General features: G+C 38.7%; 1 protein-coding gene across 9 annotated transcripts in view; it reads left to right on the forward strand.

Annotated features, from left to right (window-relative positions):
* The window catches only part of LOC148891161 (receptor-type tyrosine-protein phosphatase mu), a 188,281-nt gene extending 170,284 nt beyond the window's left edge, over positions 1–17,997 (forward strand). For 7 of the 9 annotated variants that reach the window (XM_089008956.1, XM_089008957.1, XM_089008959.1 and 4 more), the window contains 10 exons: positions 792–908; positions 2,173–2,327; positions 2,477–2,612; positions 5,065–5,214; positions 5,792–5,965; positions 7,362–7,493; positions 11,610–11,735; positions 14,612–14,775; positions 15,787–15,922; positions 17,277–17,997. In XM_089008956.1, the coding sequence (XP_088865082.1) occupies positions 792–908; positions 2,173–2,327; positions 2,477–2,612; positions 5,065–5,214; positions 5,792–5,965; positions 7,362–7,493; positions 11,610–11,735; positions 14,612–14,775; positions 15,787–15,922; positions 17,277–17,330 (1,344 nt within the window). In that variant the 3' untranslated portion in view covers positions 17,331–17,997. The remainder of the gene's footprint in view (positions 1–791; positions 909–2,172; positions 2,328–2,476; positions 2,613–5,064; positions 5,215–5,791; positions 5,966–7,361; positions 7,494–11,609; positions 11,736–14,611; positions 14,776–15,786; positions 15,923–17,276) is intronic. The other 2 variants (XR_016116511.1, XM_089008958.1) reach the window with 2 other exon arrangements.
* Positions 17,998–22,957: the final 4,960 nt, after the last annotated feature.

A 22,957-nucleotide genomic window follows, 5' to 3' on the forward strand; every position in this document is an offset into this window, starting at 1 on the left:
AGAAAATAGATAGCTAGCTAGGTAGCCAGCTAGCTAGTTATATAGCAAATAGATAGCTAACTAGGTAGCCAGCTAACTAGTTAAATAGCATATAGATAGCTAGCTAGGTAACCAGCTAGCGAGTTAGATAGTGAATAGATAGCAAATAGAGAGGTAGCTAGCCTTTCAAAACGCTCAAGGTCACTCTACAGTCACAGGATCAGTTTTTCTGCGGGTGAGCAGCGGCAGCCACATGCGCCAATTCTAACCAGTTGACGGGCTCCTCACAGGAATCATGAACGCGATTCTTTGTCATCTTTCCATCTCCCTCACCAGCAACAGTTTAATTGAAGAAGAAGGAAGGAGGGGCGGCTAACTCTGCACTCTTATTATGGCTAATAGCCTTAATATTTCCACTGGAGTGTTTTTAGATTCCTGAAGGGAAATCTGTTCTTAACAACCCAAGGTTTATTATTTCACATCATTATTGGACTGCCACCTCTCTCCTCTCATGCATTTTTTTTTTTTATGTTCTCGCTCCCCCGGCCAATGGAGTTCTTGTACCATTTAACTCCTTTTTCGACATAAGCGAAACACCATCGGATGAAAAGTAATAACGTCAAATTGAAGATAACCAAAATCCCACCCGAACCTCCGCCTCACTTTGCCGATGGGGTTTTTTTTAACAAGGGGCCGCCCGGCTCATTTTGACGTGACCGAAGGGTTGCCAATTATCCCTTTTACAACCGTTGCGCTGTGCGGCTTTACTGCGCTCATCGGATGCGATTTATGAACGTCTTTGTCTCTTTTAGGTCAAGTGTTGTAAATACTGGCCGGACGACACTGAGATCTACAGAGACATCAAGGTGACGCTCATTGAGACCGAACTCCTCTCGGAATACGTCATCCGCACCTTCGCTGTGGAAAAGGTACGGTGACGCCCAGACGCGCCAAGTTGCACAGTAGAAATCAACACAAAGCTAATACGGACACTCCTCTACTTACGAGCATTCGCGTTACGATCTACAGTAGGACAAGTTGTGTCCATGATTTGTAAAATGGCTTCAAATGACTTCTACTGGGCGTATATTATTAAGATTCCACCGTATATAGCTATATTTTACGTTTTAAGACTTGCGCTGAATATTCAGGAATTCTTGTTTTTGAGTTGGTGACGAGTCCGTACGTGACGTCACCGAAGGACCGCCTCCTCACCGTAAAAAAGACACATTGTAGCGTCTTTCCATCACGTCAATGTATTTTGCTGTACTGTTTTTTTTAAAAACCATGTCTTACACCCAAAAGCCGCCAGCAGAGGGAGGCAAACTCCATGGAAAGAATGTATCAGCCTGTGGAAACGGGCTGATTCATTTCTCACCGGAGCTGGTCGCCATTTTTCTGCCTCTTTTTGGGTGAGACATTCCCCTCCGCCCGTTTGCCTCAAAATGGCCCAAATAAAGTCTTTAATCGATTTCAAACATGTATGCTTTGCTCATCAGGACTATTTGAATCATATTCATAACTGTATGTGTAACAAGAAAGCATATTCTCCGAATCTGAAGCCATTGTTTTGATTCACTAGCAATGCAAGACGTCTTGGCGTGACGTCACGAAATGGGGGCGGGACTTTCTGAAAATGCGATTCACCATCGAATTATTTGTGTTTTCCTTCTAATTTCGCCATCAACACGAAATTTTCTGACCAAACAAAGTACCGCAAAATGCATTGTGTGTCCTTTTCTCGGTCAGGGGCGTTCCTTCCGTGACGTGACGTCAGGAATCGTCGCCAACTCAAAAACAAGACTTCCGGAATATTCAGCGCGAGTCTGAAAACGTAAAATGTAGCTATGTGCGGTGGAATCTTTGTAAAATACGCTGAGTCGAAGTCATTTGAAGCCATTTTACAAATTATGGACACAACTTGTCCGGAGTCGTCGGTTGTCCTTCTTTAAACATACTTTTATCAGCCTTAAACATACATTCCATCCAAAATATAGCACTGAAGCAACTTACAACCAAATTCACCTTACGAACGACTGCTCGTAACATATCTCGTTCGTAAGTTGGGGAGCGTCTGTAAATAATTCGCAGTCCCTAAAGAGTCAACCTTCCACTCACCTGTTATTGCACCTATAGTCATGCATGCGTGTGTTACCCCCCACCCCACCCCACCTGTCCGTCACTATCGATCAGCGAGGCGCTCACGAGATCCGGGAAATCCGTCAGTTCCATTTCACCGGATGGCCGGATCACGGCGTGCCATACCACTCCACGGGGCTGTTGGGCTTCATCCGCCGCGTCAAGTCCAAGACCCTGAGCAATGCCGGGCCCATGGTGGTGCACTGCAGGTACGCCGAGTAAGGTCACCGATTAACGCACAACCAGGAATTAGACAGTACCACCAGACCACTGTATAAAAAAATACATAAAAAAAATTGATAAATAAATCCACGCTCATGTTTTGAGGTAATTTATCACGTGTTCTATGACTTCTCAGTGCCGGCGCCGGTCGTACAGGCTGCTTCGTCGTCATCGACATCATGCTGGACATGGCGGAGCGCGAAGGCGTGGTGGATATCTACAACTGTGTCCGGGAGCTAAGATCGCGTCGGGTGAACATGGTACAGACCGAGGTAGGCTGCTTTACAAAGACCCAGGGAGAGGGGTATTTAGGGATTCGGCCATCTTGGCTTGAACACGTCATATTATCGTTGACGGAGGGGCACCAAGATCACGAATGGCCAGGCCCCACTTGGAAATACACCGGCCGTTAGAGAAACATATAGACATTACTTCGACTTAAATCAAATAATTTATTGCAATGAAAAATGACAAATAGGTTTCCTAATATATCAGATTTTATATCCAGTATAGATATAAAGATATACAGTAGATATAGATAGCTAGCAAACTAGATAGCTAGATAGCTACGTAGATAGCTTGCTCGATGGATGGATGGATGGATGGATGGATGGGTAGGAAGGTAGGTAGATAGGTAGATACATGTAGATAGATAGATAGCTAGAGAGATACAGGTAGGTAGATAGCTAGCTAGCCGCTAGAGAGATACAGGTAGATAGCTAGCTAGAAATGTAAGTAGGTAGGTCGGTCGGTAGGCAGATAGGTAGATAGATCGGTAGGTAGATCGTAGATGATCGGTAGGTAGATCGGTAGATGATCGGTAGGTAGATTGGTGATGAGATCGGTAGGTAGATTGGTGGTGAGATTGGTAGATTATCGGTAGATGATCGGTAGGTAGATCGGTGGTGAGATCGGTAGATTATTGGCAGATGATCGGTAGGTAGATCGGCTAATGATCGGTATAGATGATCGGTAGATGATCGGTAGGTAGATTGGTGGTGAGATCGGTAGATTATCGGCAGATGATCGGTAGGTAGATCGGCTAATGATCGGTATAGATGATCGGTAGATGATCGGTAGGTAGATATATAGGTAGATGGATGATTGGATGACTTGATGATTTGATTATAGATGTTGATTGATTGATTGATTGATTGATTGATTGATTGATTTATTGATTGATACTATCCATCAATACTATCGATCGATTGATAGTATCAATAGATAGATGGTATCGATTGATCAATCGTATTTTTATCACGACACGAATCTGGTCTTAGTAATAATAATAATAATAATAATAATAATAATAATAATTTTCCACCATCTGCTCCATGTTCTTCACACGTGAAATGACCCCAGTAAAGAGACAAATAGCAGTACATCAAATCCATTTTTCATAATTAATTCATGACCTCATCATATTTTTTTTAATTCACGTAAATGCTGGTTCCCATTATTATCTGAACACCCCTCACAAAAAAAGTGTTTATTGCACCACACGCTCGCTTGGCATGTCCCGCTGTCATAAATGAGCTTTCGAGGCTTATAAGCCGGCCGGGCAAAGGACTTTTTCTGAACGTTGGCCATCTGGCAGCACTTGAACGCATCGTTAGCTCGTCATTCCCTTTTAAATCGGCAAGCGTCGTTGCGCTTAATGGCAAAATGTGTCAGTGCCGTTCGCCCTCATTCACTTTTCTTCAAGTTCAGTCACCTTCAAAGTGAACCCCCCCCCCCCCCCCATGTACCCCACTTTTTATATATTTACCCCACTTTTTAAAATATTTTGCATTTGAATTTTTAGTTCTTCAATAATAGAACAATTGATTTGAAAATATGAAAAAAAAGTCTCGTTATATCGATATCGGATATATCGATAGTCCCGGTTATATCGATACTTTTTCTATGCACGCATAAACAGGGTCGGATATATTGATGAAAGCGGCCACTCCATTCCATCTAGCCATCAACGACCATCACAAAGGTAAATAAAATGACTTTATTATACAGTACAGTTTATTTCTTTGATTATAATACCATAGCACATTTATTATACGTAAAATAATGTATATTTTGTGTAATTTTAAGGCTTAGAAAATTATGTTTTATGTGGACCCTGGAACGGATTATTCTCATTTTAATGGTTTCCTATGGGAAATTAACTTTTGGGATACACACTTTTCACCTTACACACTCTGTCTGGGAACCAAGTAAGTTCGTAAGTTGAGGTCTCACTGTATAAAATCCCCTATCTGAAAATATATGACTTAATGTATTGCATGATATCGTATCCAATATATTGCAATATATTTTTCTTTCGTAAGGGGAGAAGGGTGGGGGGGGTGCACTATCAAAGGGGTGCGTGGCCTCGAACAGGCACTCAAAATGTAAACTAGCAAACGGGGTTGATTGTCAGTGTGAATTTGGGTCAAGGGGTGGTTCTTAAAAGGTCAAAGTATTGGCGGTACCGAAGGTCCTGCAGTGATAACCATGACCTTTAAAAAAATGCAACCAAAGACAAATGTTAGTCAGAGTAAACAGCCTGGGGATGTGCACGGGTGGGGGGGGGGACGAGGGTGGTCGGTTCACGGAAAGGTCTCCAAAGGGGCATCCTAGCACCATTTTTAATGAAGGCGCCACTTTTAGGCTTGCTCCACACGCCGTTTTTGGGCCGGCAAGCTTGATACCCTGACGGCTTCGCAATGAGGATGCCCTGTCTTGCAGGAGCAGTACGTCTTCATCCACGACGCCATTTTAGAAGCGTGCCTGTGCGGCGATACCACCATCCCCGCCGGACAGTTCCGTTCCGTCTACTACGACATGAACCGCCTTGATCCGCAGACCAACTCCAGCCCCATCAAGGAAGAATTCCGGGTAGGCTGAATTGTTCACTTTTCCCCCCCCAACAACTGCGCACTGTTAGCATGCAATTTGTAAATGAAAAGGTTTCTTCAGCCGTCATCTGTACTTCTTTGAAGGTGTCAGACGTTTCGTTCTTCATCCGAAAAACTTCGTCAGCTCACTAAATGTGTGCTGGTAGCTCATGTACAACTGAGAGCTTACAGAGGCATGCTAATTGTTTTATTTTTTAATAATAATAATACATTTCATTCATAAGCGCCTTTCAAAACTAGCGTTCACTCAACCTGAAAGTAACATTTTTATTGCTGTTTTGCGTTTGACTAAAAATACCAGCCTGCATCTTTTGGGTATTTCAGATGCTATAAAATGTTTTTCTGATGTCAGTTAGGAAATAATAAAATAGTGTCGGTTATCCTTTAAAGCTTATTTAGGAGAAAATTATGATCTATGTGGACTTGAAAACGGATTATTCTCATTTTAATGGTTTCCTATGGGACATGAATGTTTGGAAGACACACTTTTCGCCTTACACACACTTTCTGGGAACCAATTAAGTTCGTTCGTTTTTGTGTGTCCATGACGTTTCCAGACGTTGAACATGGTGACACCCACGCTGAGGGTGGAGGACTGTAGCATCGCGCTGCTACCGAGGAACCACGAGAAGAACCGGTGCATGGATGTTCTGCCGCCTGACCGCTGCCTGCCTTTCCTCATCACCATCGACGGCGAGAGCTCTAACTACATCAACGCTGCCCTCATGGATGTAAGACGTGACATTTTTTTTCCCCCGTTTTAGTGCAACGGCTGAGCATGCGAAGGACTTGCTAGCATTAGTGTTATAGTGATGTGTTGTTCGCGAACGAGCTGGTTCTTAGAGCCGGATCTCTGAATTGAACGAAGAGAGCCAGTTCTTAACAAGGAAATGGGAGCCAACTTTTTTTGTCCTCTATTCCACGCCCCCAGTCTTCGGTTAAAGCCGCACGTGATTGGTCGACAAAACTCTCAAGGTCACTTTACAGTCACAGGATAAGTATTTCTATGGGTGAGCAGCGGTAGCCACACACGCCAGCGTTCATTCAACCCGGAAGTAACTCAAATAGATAGGAAGCTAGCAAGCTAATAGAATGCTAGCTAACTAGATAGCGAATATGTTTCCTGACTCAATTAGCTAGCTAGCTGTATTGCTAATAGCTATATCTCTAGCTAGCTAGATAGCAAATAGATAGCTTTCTAGCTAAAAAGCTAATGTTTCCTGACCCGTCCAGTTGCAAATGGCACAGTGATGCCTCAGCTGACGAACTTAATTGGTTCCCAGAAAGTGTGTGTAAGGCCAAAAGTTCATCTTCCAAACATTTATTTCCCATTAGAAACCATTAAAATGAGAATCATCCGTAATGTAGCGCTTTAACAGCAGCTGAAGGTGTAACAAAGCGCTAACATTGACAAAAGGCAAATGCTACCACCTCGTGGAAGGGAAAAAAAACATTGCCAGAGGTCTGACCAGCGCTTTATCAGCACCCCTCCGCAAGAAAAAAACAAAACCCGATCAAATTAGGGAATGGTGCTCCACATCATGCTTTTCAATTCCCAATTCCCTTTCATTTAAAGGACAACCGACACCCCCGGACAAGTTGTGTCCATAATTTGTAAAATGGCTTCAAATGACTTCTACTGAGCGTATTTGACAAAGATTCCACGGCATATAGCTATATTTTACCTTTTAAGACTCGCGCTGAATATTCAGGAAGTCTTGTTTTGGAGTTGATGACGATTCCTGACGTGACGTCACTGAAGGAAATGGTGTTGGTTGTCCTTTAAAGTATCGTAACAGAGTGTGTAAAATGATAGTTACCACAAAATTATTAGCTGCAGTTTGAACAAGGCAGTTGACAGAATAGTGGCACTAAATAGATTCGCAAGGTTTAATAAACGAGAACAAACAAAACAAAAAGTTGGTTAACAGTCACGTCCTGGAAAGAGCTTTCTGTCGCTTTGGTCAAAAATGACTGCCAGATGGGCGGCTGTGTTTTAGAAAATCTCTTCCAACTGAACACTGCATGATGGAGTTTGTACACCCTGCGCTAACGTTTGTCCCAACTCTTTGCTAACGTCCGTCCCCACCTCTATCTGTTCTGGATCTGCCGTCCATTCCCCGGCAGAGCTACAAGCAGCCGTCGGCGTTCATCGTCACACAGCATCCTCTACCCAATACGGTGAAAGACTTTTGGAGGCTGGTGCTGGACTACCACTGCACTTCTATCGTCATGCTAAATGACGTCGACCCCGCACAGGTACGCAAAAAAAAAAAAAAAAAAAAAAGTGATTTTGACAAAGTCGGGGCCGTAATGGGTGACGGGCCGTCACGTTGAGTGCATATTGAAACACTACACACCAAGAATGAATGAACACATACATAAATAAATAAATACATAAATGAATACATTAATACATGCTGCGTGCATCAATAAATGCATGAATAAATGAATAAGGAAATAAATAAATAAATAAACAAATCAATGAATGAATGGACGAACAGATGAATGAATAAATACATAAATGAATAAATACATAAATAAAATAAATTAATAAATAAGTGCATAAATAAATAATTGTATGAATCAATAAATACATAAATACGCAAATGCATAAATAAATAAGGAAGTAAATAAATACATTTATAAATGAATGAGTGAATATATGAATGAATAAATACATAAATGCACAAATAAATAAATAAGGTGATCAATAAATTCATAAATGAATGAATATAGAAATGAATGAATGGATCAAGGAATTAATACATAAATCAGAATCAGAATACCTTTATTCGTCCCGCAATGGGGAAATTTGCAGTGCACAGCAGCAATTGAAGAGGGATGATAAATGAATGAATGCATGAATGAATGAATGCCTGAATGAATGACTGAATGAATATGGATGGATAAATATATGCTGCATGCATGCATAAATAAATAAATACTAACATACATATATACATAAATGAATAAATAAACCCATAAATAAACAAATGACTGCATGCATAAATGCATGAATAAATAAATAAATAAACAAATAAATAAATACAAATATACATATATACAAATATACATATATAAATATATGCTGCATGCATATATGCATGAATAAATAAATAAATAAATACTAATATAAATAAATACATAAATCTGTCCATAAATAAACCCATAAATAAATATATATATATATATATGTATATATATATATATATATATATATATATATATATATATATATATATATATATATATATATGTATATATATATATATATATATATATATATATATATATATATATATATATATATATATATATATATATATATATATATATATGTGTATATATATATATATATATATATATATATATGTGTGTGTGTGTATATATATATATATATATATATATATGTATATATATATATATATATATATATATATATATATATGTGTGTGTGTATGTGTATATATATATATATATATATATATATATATGTATGTATGTATATGTATATATATATACGTGTGTGTGTTGAAAAACTGTAAGAAACTCAAATAGATCTTAAAATCTGTAAAGGTCAAAATACATTGAAAAGTTTAGAAATGTGAATATTCCCAGCTGCGCCCTCGACATGTCGTGTAGCAATGCACTGTGGGAAAATAGCGCTGCGTGCGTGTTATCAATGAGCTGAGCGAAGCAACTGCGGTCGCTCTCCATATTTCTCAGCCCGAGGCTCTGTCATAACACCCGCCCATCAAAGCCCAGCGTTCCTCCCACTCGTCCTCTCTTCCTAGTCGTCTTCTTCCCTCTCTAAGTGAAATGAGGGTGGCAGTCGGGGGGGTCGGGGGTCTTTCATTCAATATTCTCACTGTAGCCCATCAATGTGGGAAGGCAGGAAGTGCAGCTGTCAACGATGATGAGGCAGCGTACTGTTTTCACCATCACTGTCTATATTTTTTCTCTTTCCCTCTCTCTCACACACACACACACACACACACACACACTTGGGAGTGTGTACATTGCCAACTCTTCTCAAGCGGCCTTGTTTTCTTTTGTTGTTCGCCGCCACTGTGACCGAGCGAATCTCAGTATGGTCGTTTGCGTGTAAGTGGATCCACAAGTGGGATTCACACACCCAATCCTACACACACTCAACCATCTCTTGGGAAGCAATGGAAGCATCATTTTAAACAGGCAAATATGACAGAGGCCTTTATTTGAGTTGTTTTTTTTTTAGTCAAAGTAAAGTTCAAAACAATGTCCAAATGAGTAAATAAAGTATGATTTCTTTTTTTTTTTTACAAATATGTTATTCTCCTGAAAAAAAAACTCAAATCCTCTGAAACAGTTCCAATAAACCATAGGTGTCAAAGTCAAGGCCCAGGGGCCAAATCTGGCCCTTCACATCATTTTATTCGGCCCGCGAAAGCAAATCAAAGTGGTCAAATTCCTGTTTTTTTTTCATTAAAAAAATTACCACGTATAATGAGACATTTTTTGGCATGAAAATAACAAGCATAGATATAACAGGTGTCAAAGTGAAGGCCCGGGGGCCAAATCTGGCCCGCCGGGTCATTTTATTCGGCCCGCGAAAGCAAATGAAAGTTGTCAAATTCCAGTTTTTGTCATTAAAAAATTACCATGTATAATGAGGCATTTTTGGCATAAAAATAACAAGTATATATAGCATATGTCTCAAAGTCAAGGCCCAGGGGCCAAATCTGGCCCATCACATCATTTTATTCGGCCCGCGCAAGCAAATCAGAGTGGTCAAATTCCTGTTTTTTTTTTCATTAAAAAAATTACCACGTATAATGAGACATTTTTTGGCATGAAAATAACAAGCATAGATATAACAGGTGTCAAAGTGAAGGCCCGGGGGCCAAATCTGGCCCGCCAGGTCATTTTATTCGGCCCGCGAAAGCAAATGAAAGTTGTCAAATTCCAGTTTTTGTCATTAAAAAATTACCATGTATAATGAGGCATTTTTGGCATAAAAATAACAAGTATATATAGCATATGTCTCAAAGTCAAGGCCCAGGGGCCAAATCTGGCCCGAGACAATTTTATTCGGCCCGCGAAAGCAAATCAAAGTTGTCAAAATCCAGTTTTTGTCATGAAAAAAAGCACGTATAATAAGGCGTTTTTGGCACGAAAATAACAAGCATATACAGCACAGGTCTCAAAGTCAAGGCCCGCGGGCCAAATCTGGCCCATTACATTATTTTATTCGGCCCACGAAAGCAAATGAAAGTTGCCAAATTCCAGTTTTTGTCATGAAAAAAATTACCATGTATAGTAAGGTGTTTTTTGGCACGAAAATAACAAGCATATACAGCACAGGTCTCAAAGTCAAGGCCCGGGGGCCAAATCTGGCCCATTACATTATTTTATTCGGCCCACGAAAGCAAATGAAAGTTGTCAAATTCCAGTTTTTGTCATGAAAAAAATAACCATGTATAGTAAGGTGTTTTTTTGGCACGAAAATGACAAGCATATATAGCACAGGTTTCAAAGTCAAGGCCCGGGGGCCAAATCTGGCCCGAGACAATTTTATTCGGCCCGCGAAAGCAAATGAAAGTTGTCAAATTCCAGTTTTTGTCATGAAAAAAACCATGTATAGTAAGGTGTTTTTTGGCACAAAAATAACAAGGATATACAGCACAGGTCTCAAAGACAAGGCCCGGGGGCCAAATCTGGCCCATTACATTATTTTATTCGGCCCACAAAAGCAAATGAAAGTTGTCAAATTCCAGTTTTTGTCATGAAAAAAAACATGTATAGTAAGGTGTTTTTTGGCACAAAAATGACAGGCATATATAGCACAGGTTTCAAAGTCAAGGCCCGGGGGCCAAATCTGGCCCATTACATTATTTTATTCGGCCCACAAAAGCAAATGAAAGTTGTCAAATTCCAGTTTTTGTCATTAAAAAAATAACCATGTATAGTAAGGTGTTTTTTGGCACAAAAATGACAGGCATATATAGCACAGGTTTCAAAGTCAAGGCCCGGGGGCCAAATCTGGCCCATTACATTCTTTTATTCGGCCCACAAAAGCAAACCAAGCATGTAAAGTGCCAAGATGCTAGCTAAAGTCCGAACCAACATTTCAAATTGTCCCATGTAAACCACAATAACAGTCATTATTTTGTTACTTCGAATTTGAAAACTAGTTCATCAAATATTTAGTTTTTCATAAAAAATACCACCAATTTCTGCAACTTTTTTCCCCAAAAGACATATTGTTTTGGTGTTGTGTGTTTTCACAAAAATATTTGACTTATTTTTATCATTTATTTTTACATGAGCTGTTTTTAGGAGGCAATCAAGTTCATCCTGACCCACCGATTATGTTTGTATTTTGTTTTGCAGTTGTGCCCCCAATATTGGCCCGAAAACGGCGTCCACCGTCACGGCCCCTTCCAGGTGGAATTTGTGTCCGCTGACCTGGAAGAGGACATCATCAGCAGAATATTCCGCATCTACAATGCAGCGCGGGTAAGTACATGTTTTGCTCGTTTTGTCTCTGTGTCTTTTTGCCGTCTTTCCGACGAGATTGTTGTCTCCAAGTTATTCTGCTCGTAAACACCTCACACGTCCCACTCAGTTGCCACCATTTGTCCGTTCAAGCTGTGCAAGGGGCCGAGCGAGGCCTTCTGTTCTTTCACGACGATACCACGGTTGCTTGCTCGTGCTATTTTTTTTAAAAATACTTTCAAAAAGTCTTTTTTTTACTTGGAAAATCATAACTTTTTTTTCCTTGTAATACACATTTTTGAAAATGTACTCCTCAATCTGGTGAATTGTGCAGATATGTCATGAAGTTGACAGAAATGAAATAAAAATCCGGTCCAGAAACCTGTTTGAAAACAGATTTGTTCGAAAACCGAATCAGCACTTCCCATTATAATCAATGTAAAAAAAATAATTTGTTCCAAGTCTACAAAACAAACTTTTAAAAGCATTTTTTTAACTATTATATGACATAAACTGTACACACACAGTACAAACAGCCTCCACTGACAATACTCCACGAGAATAACGTCCAATTTGCAAAGATCACAGCCAAACACGTCTGCTTCTTCGTTATTAAAAAAACTTTATTCAACAATGCAAATGTGTCGGTGTCAAAGTCAAGGGCTGGGTGCCAAATCTGGCCCGCCACATCATTTTATTCGGCCCGCAAAACCAAATCAAAGTTGTCAAATTCCAGTTTTTGTCATGAAAAAAAACATGTATAATGAGGTGTTTTTTGGCACGAAAATGGCACTGGTGCCAAAGTCAAGGCACGGGGGCCGAATCTGGGCCATCACATCATTTTATTCGGCCTGCAAAAGCAAATCAAAGTTGTCAAATTCCAGTTTTTGTCATGAAAAAAAACATGTATAATGAGGTGTTTTTTGGCACGGAAATGGCACTGGTGCCAAAGTCAAGGCACGGGGGCCGAATCTGGGCCATCACATCATTTTATTCGGCCCGCAAAAGCAAATCAAAGTTGTCAAATTCCAACTTTTGTCATGAAAATAAAACATGTATAATAAGGTGATTTTGGTACAAAAATAACAAGCATAGATGGCACTGGTGTCAAAGTCAAGGCCCGGGGGCCAAATCTGGGCCATCACATCATTTTATTCGGCCCGCAAAAGCAAATCAAAGTTGTCAAATTCCAGTTTTTATCATGAAAAAAAACATGTATAATGAGGTGTTTTTGGCACGAAAATGGCACTGGTGCCAAAGTCAAGGCACGGGGGCCAAATCTGGGCTATCACATCATTTTATTTGGCCCGCAAAAGCAAATCAAGCACACAATACAAACAGCCTCCACTCACAATGCTACATGAGAATAGCGTCTAATTTGTAGAAATCGCAGCCAAACACAGACGTGTTTGGCTTCGATTTCGTTATAAAAAAAAACTTTTTTCAACAATACAAATGCGTTTCGCAGTTTGGTTGAAAACATGATTTCGTTCATATTTTCGCCAAAATTTTTCGTTGAGAACCAAATTGGACTCGAACCGAGACGTTCGAAAACCAAGGTTTGACAATAGTTTCAAAGCTCTCTTTCTCCTTTTATGTCCATCAACAATGGCGAAAAGTAACTTGAAAAGTTCCACTGTTGAAAAGTTTTGATGACAACAAACGTTCGTTGCATACTTGGAGCGTACGGCTCCATTGAATCACATGTGATCGCTGACAGCAGATATTGATCGACGTGTCTGGGTGCGATTTAGAGTGTCTGGATCTTTGCTGATTGCTTAACTGCACGTCTCCAACAGTAACCGCGCTCATCCATCAATGTTCGTCTCCCAGGAGGGAGGACGCACTTAGCCTTCGCATTTCTCTCTCTCACACACACACACACACACACACACACACACACACACACACACACACACACACACACACACACAGGCTTGTACAGGTCCAGGCAACTTGGACAATTGACGAGAGTTCTGAGGTGAAGTTTGGCCTGTGAGACGATTGCTAATTTTGGGACCATATTAACTCATTCACATTGAGTGAATGCTAGCGCATGTGGCTGCCGCTGCTCACCCACAGAAAAACTTACCCTTTGACTGTAAAGTGACCTTGAGAGTTTTGAAAGGCGCTTATAAATGAAATGTATTATTTTTATTAGTATTACTATTATCATATAAACCAATATGTAGGTATTGCATTGTATTTTGGACAAACGCCCTCATTTCAACCTCATATAACTACAGACTCATATCATTTAGGAATTAACACTTTTTTTTCTGATGAAAGAAGAGAGTCTTGAGGTTTCTTACGCTAAATTTGATGTTTATGTCGTCCTAAAACTCAATATTCTGTGGGTCCTGGAATTTGAGTGACAATGACAAAAACCCTGGCACTGGAGTGGACACATTTTTTGCACATCGTCTGGCAGTGAATGAGTTGAGAATGCACTGATTTCGATGTCAGTATCCTGATGGTGCCGACAGACACTGTACACTTAATGGTGCTGTATACTCCCTGGTGCTTTTTTTCTATCTTTGTGACTGTTTTATTTCTTGTACTGTAGATAATAGTTGTCCACGTGAAGCACTTTGTTACAGCTTCAGCTGTTGTTAAAGTGATATATAAATAAATGTGCATTGTATTGTATTGTATTGAATAATTTCAATCAGAAGTCGGCCATTTTGCCATGTGCTGCCCTCTGCTGTCACGTGAAATTGACATCGCTGAGGCCGAGGGGCTTCAAAATGTTACATGACCAAGACCAGAAGAAAAAAAAGGCTGTCCCTCTCTTTCTTTCTTTCTTTCTTTCTCCCCAAAACGTTCTAGAAACACACCTGCACTCACATGATTTGTGGTTCTAACCCGCCATCTTGTTTCTCTTTTGGCCTGCTCAGCCTCAAGACGGCTATCGCATGGTGCAACAGTTCCAGTTCCTGGGTTGGCCCATGTACCGAGACACCCCCATGTCCAAGCGCTCCTTTCTTAAGCTCATCCGGCAGGTGGACAAGTGGCAGGATGAATACGACGGCGGCGAAGGACGCACTGTGGTTCACTGTTTGTAAGTTCAGCTCATAACGTCAGGTTTGAGAGGAAACGGCACCATCTAGTGGTCATTCGCATTTACCGCACCTGTATTTCCGCTTAGCTAGTGACGTCACGACAAGTAAAATACAACGACAATACAAATGTTTTATCGTATTGTAAAATGAGAAAGACGTAACTTCGACTTAAATCGAATAATTTATTGAAATGTAAAATGACAGATATTTTTCCTAAAATATCTGATTTTGTATCCAGTATAGATGTAAATGTTGATGTCGATATAGATATAGATATAGATTTAGATTTAAATTTAGATTTAGGTATAGGTTTAGATAGAGATTTAGATGTGGATTGAGATATAGGTTTAGATTTAGGTATAAATTTAGATATGGGTTGAGATATAGGTTTAGATATGGATTGAGATATAGGTTTAGATATAGGTTTAGATTTTGATTTAGATTTAGATATGGGTTTAGATATAGGTTTAGATTTAGGTATGGATTTAGGTATAGATTTTGATATAGATTTGGATTTAGATTTGGACATAGATTTGGGTATAGATTTAGGTATAGAGTGAGGTGTTGATTTGGGTGTTGATTTGGGTGTAGATTTAGATGTTGATTTAGATTTAGACTTAGACTTAGATTTAGACTTAGATTTAGATTTAGATTTCGACTAAGACTTAGACATACAGTAGATATGGAGAGAGAGAGAGAGAGAGAGAGAGAGAGAGAGAGAGAGAGAGAGAGAGAGAGAGAGAGAGAGAGAGAGAGAGAGAGAGAGAGAGAGAGAGAGAGAAAATGAGTTTTCTGACGTTTATTTTTAAATAATAACAATGAAATACCTCTTATCATTTAGAAATCAAATTTGATCCATTCAATTTCATTCCACTTGGCATTTATATTTTTCTTCTTTTCACAATTGGCGACACTGACGATCAGCCGTGTGCCGAAAAATGTTACGAAACTTGAAACTTGGAACGAAAGTTTTCCAATTTTGAGCGAGAAACTAACAAAGTGACTCTTAGGAACGGCGGCGGGCGCAGCGGGACCTTTTGCGCCATCAGCATCGTGTGCGAGATGCTCCAGCACCAACGGGCCGTCGATGTCTTTCATGCCGTCAAGACGTTAAGGAACAACAAACCCAACATGGTGGACCTGCTGGTATGTCAATACCAGTAACCGATGCTGACACAACAATTTGCTCCATAAATTGCATTTTTTAAATCTATAAAGTCCAAATGGTTATTGTTTAAGGCAGGGGTGTCAAAGTCATTTTTTGCCGCGGGCCACATTGTAGTTATGGTTTCCTCTCGAGGGCCGTTATGAATTTGGGGAACCCATTAGAATGTTTAAATCCCTTCAAATATTACATATAGAGCACACAGCAAATTAATGAATAACTCGTTTTCAAATCTGAAGTCAAGAATAATGACTTTTATTGTGGTTGACATCCAAAAATATGAAATTTTGGCTCAGATTTTAGCAATCATCATGGAATTTAACAAGTTTGATTTGCTTTCGCGGGCCGAAAAAAATGATGTGGCGGGCCGGATTTGGCCCGCGGGCCTTGACTTTGACACCTGTGGTTTAAGGTTTATTTTAACGCTCAGAGAGCATTATTAACTTGGCGGTACCAAAATATATATGTGTACAGTGATACTTTAGTTTACGAACTTAATTGATTCCCAGAAAGTATGTGTTAGGAGAAAAGTTTGTCTTCCAAACATTTCCTTCGCATAAGAAACCATTAAAAATTTGAATAATCCGTTCCTAGGTCCCCACAAACATAATTTTCTCCTAAATAAGCCTTAAAGGACAACCGACGCCTGCGGACAAGTTGTGTCCATAATTTGTAAAATCGCTTCAAATGACTTCTACTGAGCGTATTTTACAAAGATTCCACCGCATATAGCTATATTCTACATTTTAAGACTCGCGTTTTAAGACTCGCGAGCAAGGCAAGACGTCTTGGCGTGACGTCACGAATTGGGAATGGGACTTTGTGGAAATCCCCAATTTGCAGCTCAATTTGTTGCATGTTTATTGGTATTTTGCATTTGACTCAAAATATCAGAATGTGTGTTTTGGGTATTTTAGATGCTATAAAACGTTTTTCTGATGTCAGTTAGGAAACAAAAAAAAAATGGTGTCGGTTGTCCTTTAATGTTTAAACCACCTCCCCTCACTGCTGCGTTCTTGACCAATCACGTGTCTTTAACCGACGACATTGTGGCAGCTCCGTGTGTATCCCGAAAAATACAGTCAAGTCTCGTTATATCGATATTCAAGGGAGTCCGAAAAAATATCGCTATAACCGGGACTATCGATATATCCGATATCGATATAACGAGACTTTACTGTAGTTCATATGCCAAGGTAAAATTTCCATCAATTTAACATTCGTAAACCGAAAAGTTGGTAAGCCAAGGGGTTCGTAAACCAAGGTATCACTGTACTGAGATATCTACCGCTTTTAAGAGGCCTGTTGATTTTTGACACCATCTCCCCATTGCAGGAGCAGTACAAGTTCTGCTACGAAGTGGCCCTGGAATACTTGAATTCCGGCTAACTCGGAGAGAGACACACTCCAAAGATTTTGACGACATGTCCGACGTGCCAAATGTGTTGCTCGGCAGTCAGCCGATATATACACACACAAACACACACACACACACACACACACACACACACACACACACACACACACACACACACACACACACACACACTGTTTTTCTCCTCTCCTCATCGTCCCTCCCGCTTTGCCTTGATCCCGACCAGACAACGAGCACCAAACATTTATGAAATGGAAACTGGTTGTTCCGCATGTAAATAATGAAATATCCTAATTTTCTTCTTATGTTTTGATTTTCATCCCCCCTCCCTCCCCCCCTTTTATCTTCTTCTTTCAGAATCCGCTGACGATGAATTGATAAAAAGATCCCAAATAACAAAAAGAAGCAAAAAAAAAAAAAAAGTGGCTGAATGTTGCTGTGAAGTCGCGAAGTCATGCGTGTATGTCAGCTTCTTTTTATTGTGCGGGGGACCCAAAGCTAATCTCTTTGTGTGCATATTGTACAGATTTCTGTAGATTATTTATTATTTCTCAACTTTATTTGTGACTGGCAGTATGTGAGTGACAATCATATGTTTTCCTAGTTTTGGGTTGATGGACCGTATCGTGTGCTTTCCTTTGACCCTCTTGTATAACTGCTTGTAAAGAGAAAAAACTTCTATACATGTCATACAACAGGAAACGTGTCGCGTGTGTCATTTTTGTTTGTGTGTGTAAAATAGCGTAATGGAGCCATCTATTGGACAATTTTGGAACTGCACATAATTTATGATTTATATACAATAATAATAATAATACCTTTCAAAACTCTCAAGGTCACTTTACAGGCGCAGGATCAGTTTTTCTTTGGTTGAGCAGCGGCGGCCACAAGCGCCAGCGTTCACTCAACCCGGAATAACTCAAATAGATAGAAACCGAGCCTGCTAGCTAATAGCCATATAGTTTATAGCTAGTCAGCTAGATAGCCATCCAGTGAGCCAGACAGCTAACAGCTAGCTAGCTAAACGTCTGTGTAAGCTCTCAGTCGTACAGGAGTGGTCCATCGATGGAAAGGTTTCTTCAGCCGTCACAAGTACTTCTTTGCTAGCTAGATAGCCATCCAGACAACAGATAGCTAATAGATAATAAATAGCAAATAGATAGCAAATAGCTCGCTAGCTATGTGTTCAGTGTTCACTCAACCTGTAGTAGTAGTAATAATAATAATAATCCATTTACAATAATAATAATCCATTTCATTTATAAGCGCCTTTCAAAACTCTCAAGGACACTTTGCAATCACAGGATTTTTTTTCTGCGGGTGAGCAGCGGCAGCCACAAGCGCCAGGGTTCACTCAACCATAAAAATGTATCTTATTTCCGACAGCTTGTTTGAAGCACTAATTTACCATTTTCCTTCTAAATATCTTCCCATATTTTCTTGTTTCAAGATATTTTCAAGAACATTAACTGCTAATTTTCAGCATATTCTTATTTTGAGCAAATCTAAAAACAATTAGTTTTTAATAATAATAATAATACACCTTATTTATAAATTTTTTCAAGATAAATTTGCTTTTTGTGCCACTATTCATACTCGTTTTAAACCCTGTATAGGTTTTCGGAAGCGAGATGAATTTACTTGTTATAAGAAATCTTGTCAAGCCAATTTTACACACCTATTAAGATTTAGTTTATTTTATTTCATTTTTGCAGTTTTTTCGCAACTTGTTTTGCGATACCTTGAAAAGAGAGTTAATTACCTTTTCGTGTTTTTTATTCGTATTTTATATACATCCTGAATTTTGTCACATATTTATTAATTCATTCATTCCGACTTATATTCATATTTGAGTAGTGTGAGTGCGTGTTACTTCCGGGTTGAGTGAACACTGGCGCGTATGACTACCACTGCACTTCCGGGTTAAGTGAACGATTGACGCGTCTGGCTACCGCTGCACTTCCGGGTTGAGTGAACGCTTAGTTCGTCTTGCTGTCGCTGCTCACCCGCAGATAAAAAAGGTTGTTCTTATCTTATGATTGTAAAGTGTCCTTGAGAGTTTTTAAAGGTGCTTATAAATGAATTGTATTATTATTATTATTATTTGAAAAAGAAAATTGGAAGCCGATGTAAGCCATTTTACCACTAGAGGGCAATACAACCCCACAGTGGAATGCTCTTTCAGGTTCATTTGGTTTAATCCAGTGTGTAAAGGCAAAGGATGTAACTGCTACACGAAAGGCTGCTAATGAGCGGCCATTTTCTAATTCCACGCTCTCCTAAACCTCGATTGACTTGCATGCGCTAACTTGAAACTTCTCGCGTTTGTCTCAATCCATCGATGGTTGTCTTTCATTTTTCATCGTTGACCTGCTTGTGAATTATGATGTACGCAGACTGAACCCAAGGGGAAGACCATGAGCAGGAAGCAAAAGGGCGAAAAGAGGAGGGGGAAAGTGTCGTGAGAAGGGGCCCCAAAGACAAAATGTTCCATATCACCAGATGTCGCCTGAGTCTGCATGTCCTCAAGAAATTCAAGTAACAAATTGTTCCTTATGTAGGAGAAGTATTAGTTTGTTAACAAAATCTTAATTTTGCTCCTGGCCGCTAATGTGAGGTGAGAAGAGGAAGTTGATCACAGAACCAACACATTGGAAATGTATAAGGATTTTTTTTAAAGCAAAGAAACTAAAAAAATAATCTGCATGCAATCGTCAGAAAAATTGAGAACGCAAATGTGGACATACAGACGCTCCCCTACTGAAGAACATTTGAGTTACGAACGGTAAATACAAACATTTTTGTTGCAATATATGTAGTATTCTTTCCAGTTGTACATATACATATCTTTATAGAGCATATATTTTATTAAACGTTTATTTTTCAGTATAAACCAATACGGGTTACTTATACAAGCCTTAAACATACTTATATAAACCTTAAAGGACAACCGACATCACTTTTTTGTTTCCTAACCGAGAGCAGAAAAACGTTTTATAGCATCTAAAATACCCAAAACACGCAGGATGATATTCTTATTCAAATGCAAAACATCAATAAAAATGACTTAAAGTGTCCAAAATCTGTAAAAAAAAATTGAGCTGCCAATTGGGCATTTTCAGAAAGTCCCGCCCCCAGTTCGTGACGTCACGCCAAGACGCCTTGCATTGCTGGAGAATCAAAACAATGGCTTCAGATTCGGAGAATGTGCTTTCTTGTTACACATCCAGTTATGAATATGATTCAAATAGTTCTGAAGAGGAAAGCATACATGTTTGCAATCGATTAAATAATTTATTCCGTGCCATTTTGAGGCAACATTGGGGGGAAATGGATCACCAAAAAAAGAGGCAGAAAATGGCATCCAAGCTCCTTTGAGGAATTAATCAGCCCGTTTCCACAGGCCGATAAATTCCTTCCATGGAGCTTGGTCGCCCTCTTCTGGCGGCTTTTTGGTGCAACACGAGGTTTTCAGACCAAATAAGTACAGCAAAATACATTGACGTGATGGAACAATGAGTGTTTTTTTTTTTTTTCTCGGTCAGGGGCGTTCCTTCAGTGACGTCACGTACGGACTCGTCACCAACTCAAAAACAAGACTTCCTGAATATTCAGCGTGAGTCTTAAAACGTAAAATATAGCTATATGCGGTGGAATCGTTTTAAAATACAAATAAAATAAATAATAATACATTTATTTATAATAAATAAAAAATAAAATGTAGAAGTCATTTGAAGATATTTTACAAATTATGGACACAACTTGTCCGGAGACGTCGATTGTCCTTTAAACATACTTAGATAATAAGCCTGTAAGGACAACCGACACCTCTGAACAAGTTGTGTCCATAATTTGTAAAATCACTTCAAACAACTTCTACTGAGCGTATTTTACAAAGATTCCACGGCATACAGCTATATTTTACGTTTTAAGTCATACGCTGAATATTCAGGAATATTGTTTTCGAGTCGGTGACGATTCCAGACGTGACGTTTTGTTGTTTACGAAAGCAAATACATATTTATCCCGATGCTCAATTCATTGGTGAAAAACTACCAAGTTGTGTAACGCCAACCATAGAACAGAAAACTTCCCCGTCCATTATGAAAAATAATGTACAGTACAGTTTATTTCTGTAATTATAATACCATAGCACATTTATTATACATAAAATAAGATATATTTTGTGTAGTTTTAAGGCTTAGAAAATAAAAAAGAAAGTAGAAAATTATGTTTTATGGGGACCTGGGAACGGATTATTCTCATTTTAATGCTTTCCTGTGGGAAATTAATTTTTGGGATACACACTTTTAGCCTCACACACTCTGTCTGAGAACCAACTATCCACATTGTCCCAAAATAGCCCAACCAACTTCAGTGGTTGAATTTTTCATGATTTTACAGCATGGAGTCAAATTAACAGCATCAGTGTGCAAGAGTCTCTTGTACCCTCGTTTGCATATACTCCCCCAAATATGCAAATAGGCTGACAAGGAAAAGCGAGGTGGGGTTTTTTTTTTTTCGAAAACAGTTTGTGCATATTTAATGCTCACAACAGGATATTTCCACACCAAAAAAATAAATCATATTCAAACATGAATAATTGAGCGATCAAAGACAAAGTGGCTTACAATGCTTTTCATTTCACACACACACACAAATGGATTGTTTCTAGTTAGGTTTATTTCTCTTCCGCTAGTTGTTATTGTCATGGCGTCATGTTAATGATGCAACATGTAGATTGGCTGCCATTTTTTACATTTCATTATTATTTTTTCGTATCTTCATTTGATTATTTTTAGCAATACGTTAATTGCAAAGTGGTGTTTGTTGTTGTTATGGAACCGTTGTATTTTTTTTTTTTTTTTACTTTATAGATTATGATAGTAGAAAGCACCAAGGAATATTAAATTAATATTTGTATTACCTTTTCGTGTTTTATTTATTCAAAAAAAGATCTGACATTTGCTTCTACATATTTATTTAATTTCTCATATTTTTTTTTTTTTTAAATCTATATAATGTTGATTTGGTTCGTCGATGTGTTTAAATTCACAATTAATCGGGTATTTATTTGAGGTAAGGTGTTTGTTTTCATTTAGGGTGTACCTGACATTTTCAAAATAATATTTCATTATAATATAATATAATATATAATATACAGTAAAGTCTCGTTATATCGATATTCTCGGGAGTCCGAAAAAATATCGATATAAGCGGTACTATCGATATAACCGATATCAATATAATGAGACTTTACTGTATAATATAATATAATATAATATAATACAGTCCAATATATAATATATTACAGTACAATATATAATATAATATAATATAATATAATATAATATAATATAATATAATATAATATAATATGTCATGTCTTCTTCTTAATATAGTATAGTATAGTATAGTATAGTATAGTATAGTATAGTACAATACAATACAATTAATATAATGCAGTGTAATGTAATCCAAGAATAAAATATAACAATAATTGTAATGTGGTCTTTATTTTAAGTTCGATTTGTAGTTTTTATTCATTCAAACATTTGACATGTTACTCATCCTTTTTTTAAAAAAATTGTCATTTTTCTCCGGCAGGAAGTGCTCTTGTCTATTTCCTGCGATCAGAGGC

This window comes from Hippocampus bargibanti, linkage group LG11 (genome assembly GCF_051943395.1).
Source record: "Hippocampus bargibanti isolate YZ-2025 linkage group LG11, ASM5194339v1, whole genome shotgun sequence".
In the NCBI taxonomy this organism is placed as follows: Eukaryota; Metazoa; Chordata; class Actinopteri; order Syngnathiformes; family Syngnathidae; genus Hippocampus; species Hippocampus bargibanti.